Source organism: Aptenodytes forsteri, unplaced genomic scaffold, assembly GCF_000699145.1.
Source record: "Aptenodytes forsteri isolate BGI_AS27 unplaced genomic scaffold, ASM69914v1 Scaffold324, whole genome shotgun sequence".
In the NCBI taxonomy this organism is placed as follows: domain Eukaryota; kingdom Metazoa; phylum Chordata; class Aves; order Sphenisciformes; family Spheniscidae; genus Aptenodytes; species Aptenodytes forsteri.
This window is the reverse complement of record NW_008795485.1, coordinates 1,833,005-1,839,353: the sequence shown is the minus strand read 5'-3', so window position 1 is coordinate 1,839,353 and position 6,349 is coordinate 1,833,005. Positions and strand designations below refer to the sequence as shown.

General features: G+C 54.2%; 1 protein-coding gene across 1 annotated transcript in view; it reads right to left on the bottom strand.

Moving 5' to 3' along the window:
* Positions 1-6,349, bottom strand: part of LOC103900602 (opioid-binding protein/cell adhesion molecule homolog) — a gene marked incomplete at its 5' end in the record, with an annotated part of 29,126 nt that overhangs the window by 13,389 nt on the left and 9,388 nt on the right. Inside the window, one exon of the mRNA XM_019472600.1 lies at positions 5,759-5,991. Coding sequence (XP_019328145.1) covers positions 5,759-5,991 — 233 coding nt within the window. The remainder of the gene's footprint in view (positions 1-5,758; positions 5,992-6,349) is intronic.

Sequence of the window (6,349 nt, the reverse complement as noted above, 5' to 3'; positions counted from 1 at the left end):
CGGTGGCATTGGTCACCTCCCGCTGCCATCAGGGCAGAGATCACTGCCACATTCCCGGACAGCCCTGCTCGGTGCTGGCTGCACCGTCCCTGTCCAGCGCCGCAACTTACATGCCCTCAAGCATCCCGTCATTACCCTTACAAGCCCACGATAGCTAAACAGAGGGGCATACTGATCAAAATGCATCAAGACCCCTGGGCAAGCCTCCGGTGCAGTCCCGGAGAGCAGAACAGCACAGCGCCTTGACAGACGATGCCTCCCATGAGATACTGTCAGCTCCAGGGCAGAAGCAGGCTCTGCTCCTGGTCCTGCAAACACATGCCATGCCTGAATGCTGCAACCCAACAAAAGAAAGCATTTCCCCACAACCTGCTGCTGCAAGGGCCAGGCCTCTCCTGTTTGCAGACGCTACGAGCGTATTTGTTCCCCGGACACCTGATGGGGAGTCTCGCATGAGACCCGCAGATGCCGAGATGAGAGGCACCGAGTGGCAGCGCCGATGCAAAGCCCTAGCAGAGCGACACTTAGAAATTACTCAAGGTTTTGACCGCTCACCGAGGTTTTCGCTTCCCAAAGCGGTTGCTTTCAAAGACCCCCTGCCTCAGAATGAAAAAAACCCTGCTCCTCCCCAGCATCTCCCCCCGACTCTTCCTAACAGAGCTTGCGCTAATTGATTTTTCCTCTGCACTTGCTTGTGGTTGCTTTTTGTCCCTCTTTGCGCCATCCAGCATCCAGCTAAATAAACCGCTCTGCCCGGGTTGGGCCCCGCCCGCTCACATACGCCCAGAGAAGGAAGTGTGAAACATGACTTCAAACGCCACGGACATTACGTGTTTTGGGCTTTCGCTCCTGCTGGGAAGACGTCTTTCCAGCCTAAGTGTTTTTTTTCCATTTCCTCTTAACAGCCCTTTGATTTCCTTTTTATTTCCCTGCACTCCATCCCCACCGCTACGAGCCCAACCTCCGGGAGAGTTTCCTGCTTCAATTAACCATTCCACTCGTCCCCGCCGGGACGATTAACCCGGTGCAGTAAGGGCTAGCCAGAGCTGAGCCTCCCAACAGCGTCATCAACAAAACACTTGATTAGACCCAGAGGTGCGGCAAAGAGGAAGACGTGCTCGGATACAGCACCCATCCAAATGTCACCGGCCCCTTTGCCTCCCAACCTCATGAGCAGCCAAGACACATGCGAGGGAGTCTCCTCCACCTGCGGCCTTGCCACCCCAGCTGGAGATCTCAGCCACCACCCAGTAATATTTCTGCACTTGTTCCAAAAACGCCAAGAGATGAGCTCAGGCAGGTACGGAAGACCTGGACCGAGCCCTCAGCCTTTTGCGACCTCGGTGCGAGGAGCTGCATTCCTCCTGGGACACCCTATCACTGCTCCCGGCAGAATGGAGGGCAGTCAACCCCCCCCATCACCATAATAAGTGGCATGTACAGGATGGGCAAGCAATGAACACTTTGCTTTGGACACCGTGTGTCACCCAGCAAGACAGAGATGTGCCCCAAGCCCCAAGAACCACCTTCGCCATTCCTGCAGTCCAAGATGTATGTCAAATCTTGCCAGTCCAGCATGCTACATGAAGCAACAGAAACCTCTGCCAACATTTTGTATCGGACTTTTTGCACCACATTTACTGCACATCATCTCTTTTCCTCACTATCATCTTGTTTCTTAAGTAGACAAAAAAAACCCAAACCACCTGGTAAGGTATCCCAAGTGCAGATGAATCTCCAGAGCAGGGAGGCGAGCCTGCTCCAGAGGTCGCAGCCTGCATTGCTGCCTCTCACCCTTTCCTCCGGGCTGAGCTGCATCTGCTTCTGTACACCACGTACACGCCCCTTACGCCAAACTCTCCAGCGTCTAAATACTAAGCACTTTCTACGTTTAGAGCCTATTATCAGGTCTTTCCTACGACGACCAAAGAAGGCTGAGCTGCTCCCCTCGCCTCATCGTACACCATGCAGCCTCCTGGTAAGGTTTTAATAAGTATCGCAGTCTCAGCTCCTGCCTGGATATCAAAGGTAGCATGATAAAAGCAAGCTTAACTGCAGCCGTCGTGAAATCTGTGGTGCCAAGGGGGAGCCCAGAGCACGATCTGCGTCAGGGAAGAAGAGCTCAACAGGGCCAGCATGGGGCGGCGGGGGGGGGTTTTTTTGGGCAGGGGGGGGGGGGGGGGGGGGGGGTTGCCCTTTTGGAGACTCAAGGAGCCAGTTGTTATCAGTAAAAAGGAAAAAAATAAAGACTCAATTTGCTTTCGAGACACTTGCTGAAGAGCTACACGTGCGGCGGTGCCACTTTGAGAGGCGGCAGATGCGACAATGGACCCAGGACCGGCTCCAGGAGAGCACCCTTACGTGCATTAGAAAACCAACTGCACGACCACAGCCTCGCTACTGTGAACGAAGGCCACGGTCCTTCGAAACCTGCCCTGGCAAAGCAGCAAATGCCGAGACGGGAAAATGGATTGCGCCAACCAGAAACTAACAGTAACAATGCCGACAGCCGGGAGAGGTTTTAATGAAAAATCTATGGCGAGTAGAATTAAGGCAGTACAGAGAAGGGTTCTCTAAATAAATCAGAAACAGTGGACACCTGAGGAATACCAAAGCGACGGCCAGTATCGACATCCACCACCGAGATCTCCGCCAGACAGGGTACCGCGTGGCGTGCAGATCCCAAAGTGACACCATGCTTCGCTACACTGCCTCGGCACGTACACCCTCCTCTCTACAGCCGCTCCTATGAGGAGGACGCCAGGCTTTCTCTTTCCTGGGGCACTGACTGCAAGAGCCACAGACTTGGCCAAAACACTGACCCTGAGCTCCGCTTTTCAGACTGAAATATACCCTGTGTCCTGAAATGGCCCACACCAAGGAGGCACGGGCTGAGCCCGAGCTACAGGCTACCACGCTCCTTGCACCGAAACCGTTTTGCAGCACGATGTGGTAAGGTCTCCCGGCTTGTCCCTGCAGGCTTGCACCTCCTGGGAGCTGAGGTGGGCTTCGCGGGGGGTCATACGTGGAGGCAGGAGGGCTGACCCGAGGTCCAGCCCCGTGGCATCCTCCGCTCAAGCTGTTTATGGCAAGAGGAGGATGAGGTGGCTCATCTTCTACTTACACGAGATTAAATGCCAGTTCTCTCTACATTCGTAACTCTCCCCATGGCACGCCAGCATGCTGCGAGCACCGTGCATGTCCCTAAAACCATCCGTCCCATCGTCACCAGGTGACGCCCCAAAAAAAAAGAGGAAAAGGGAGACAAAAAAACCCTCTGGCTTCCTGCCACCTGCACTCTTATAAACCCTTGTTAATGGCTGTTGCAATGAACCAATCCAAGAGACGTATTAATAACGACACTAAGAGACACATTTACTGTTGACTGCGACTCCCTGGCAGATTTATCGCCATGTTGCTAAGAGGGAAGGCCGGGCCCTGCAGTAGCACAATTAAAACCCAATTGAATACAGGGAAAAAGAATCAATACTTTATCCGGCCAACTTTTAGTTTTGCAAAATACAAATATAAATTAATTGACCTGAACACGCTTGCTAACCGGTCATTACTGCCTGCTCGCTGGCCAGCTGGCACGGGTGAGGCATGACGCCAGGGCGTGCATGGCCATCCCCTGTGGTCCTCCTGCCCTTGCTGCTGGGATGGCTGCCTCCTTGATGAAGGAAGACCCCAAACCTCATTTTTAAGCCAATATTTAAGGCCAGGAGGGCTACCACAGAAACAGGGCTTCGCTCCTTCCCTGCAAAGCGTGTGCTCTGCTTGCATGCACAGCCAGGACCGAATGCACCCTTGGAAAACCGCTCCCTTCCTCCCAGCACAGAACAAAGGGCTATGTGTTATTCACCCTTGTAGAAAACCGGTTCTTCCCCGGCATGCAAGCATGGAGGCTAACAGCCCTTGGCTGCGCCGGCTGTGCTGGTGGGCAACACCACTCGCTCCGAGCCACTGGAAAGCACGTTTTAGGCAGCAGACAACTGCGCTGGAGGTGAAGTGAGAACAGAACAAGGAAGGATTTGCTTTTCTGGACACCACCATCAACGGGACAGCAAGGTAGCATCTACGGATGGATTTTCTTGGCATAACAACTGAGGCAAACCGTGTGGCTTGAGCTTAGCAGAAGCTAAGAGAGAAATACAGAAACTTCTGAGCATGGTCTACTTGAGCTCAGCCTGCGTAACCGTACGTCCCCAGCTCCTCTCAGGCTTCCCTGCAGCTGCAGAGATGCAGCACAGCTGACAACCACAGCCATTGCTGCGGTGGGAGCAATTCAACATGGCTTGCTTATGCTGGATGAAAAGTTTTCCCAGGACACCTTGCCGCCAGACCATCGCTCTGGATGCAAACTATCCCTTGCCTTCGCCCGCCCAAGCCTGGCAAGCGCCTACGTCGCAGACCCCGCTCCGAAAAAGGGGCGAGGGGACCGGGCGCTGAGCGTTGCTGCCGGTTCGCCTGATTTCATTAGGTGCAAAGCACTCAGATACTTCACTGGTGTTGACTGGATGGATTAGCACGATTAGAGAGCAGACAGGATAAACAGATTAAGCTTTGCAGATGGACAGCTCACACACAACTCAAAAAGGGGGAGAGGGGCCCCGCAAAAGGGGATGGAGGGGATGCTCCCGAGGGTCCTCCGCTTCCCTCTTCCCAAGGCAAGCGCTGCCCAGTGTGGGGCCCCCCGACACGCTCCCGCCGAGACCTGGCAGGAAAATCACTTGGACGGGTGGCCGCAATCAAACCCTGCCTCCTCCAAATGAGAAGGATACATAAATACATACATATCCGTGCTGGGGGCTTCTCGGAGACATGTCGAGGCTGAGAAATTTTTCAGATTTGCTCATTGCAAAATCAATACCCATCAGCTGTTTGAAATTAAAGGAAAGATTAGGTCCTGGTTTTATACACGCTTTATTGTATTCCGAGAGCTTTCTACTCAGCCGGATAAATCTTCTTTAAGAGGATTAGGAAACTTTCATTATCTTTATCTAACCTGAACTAACACTAACTCTGAAAAATTAATCTAGAGACCAGACAAAAGCCTGTAGCTGGTGCAAAGCCGCAAGGATCCAAAGGTGGCGTCCACTGGTGCTACGGGCACCTCTGATCTGCCGGCACCTGGATCCCCAGGTCAGAGCAGCCTCAGGAACGATGCTTTGCAACCCAACAGCATCTGCTACGCTGACACACTCCCCTACAAAGCCCTGCGCCAACAGCCCTTCGTGGCCCTGCAGTGACTTCAACAGGCTCACGCGCTCTGCCCTCTCTCCCAAAACCAAGGAGCCTCGTGCTGTTGGAGTCCGCTCCTCCACCACACCTGGCAGCGCTTTGCTTTCGGCTCTCCCGAAGCATCTTCGGACGCGTGCCCGAGCACCTTACTAACGACTCCCCGACACAGCGAGCCGAGCAATGTGGGTGCCGAGCAGCAGGGATGGGTCAAATTCACAGCAGGCACAGGCAAGGGGGGAGAAGGAGGAGGACGCCAGCTCCAATTTCAGTTCCCTGGTGTCCTCTGCCCCACGTGATGACCATACAACACAACGAGGCTGAGATGACGCAAGTCCATCTCCTCCCCGTCATGGCAGGCAGTTGTCAACACCCCTGTCCCCAAGCGGCTCAACCCCCAAAGCATGATGTTGGTCTGATCCCTACATCTCCATCACCAAGGCGGCCTCCAAACTCTTCACAAATCCAGACATCCTTCCATATCCAACGGTCAGTTTGGCAACAGTATGTTAAGACCTACCTTGCACAATGAGATGGACGCGCGAAGTCTTGGGGTGATTGTCTGTCTGCACGGAGCAGGTGTAGGGGCCCTCATCGTAGACGTCCACGTTGTGTATCTTGATGCTGTACTGGGTCTTGGTGTTGGAAAGGATGACCACGCGGTTGTCTATAGACCACTTGTCATTGCCGGCGTACAGGATGGTGCTGCGGTTCAACCACGCTACTCGTGTGACCCTGTCATCCACGGTACACCTGCAAAGGAAGAGACAGAGGGTCACAAATGTGGGGGCGCAACGTATGGTGAGTATCCCGGCTCCCAAAAGGGGATGCGAGCAGGATGGGAGCTGTGGCGCTGGCTCTCTGTCGCACACAGCCGGACTGCCGGCACGGAGATGGCGTGCACCACGTCTGGGCTACCCTGCTGCTACGTCCTGCATCCCCCCATCACCTGAGATTTCACAGAAATGGCAGGTTCACCAGAAAAAAGCCCTGCCTTTTTCTTTTATACAGAGCTGGGGAGCCACAGATGAAAATCCCATTACGTTTGACCTCCACAAGCCGTGCAGACTTTCTGCGCCCCCCCACTTGCCCACCTCCACCACCACCCCCC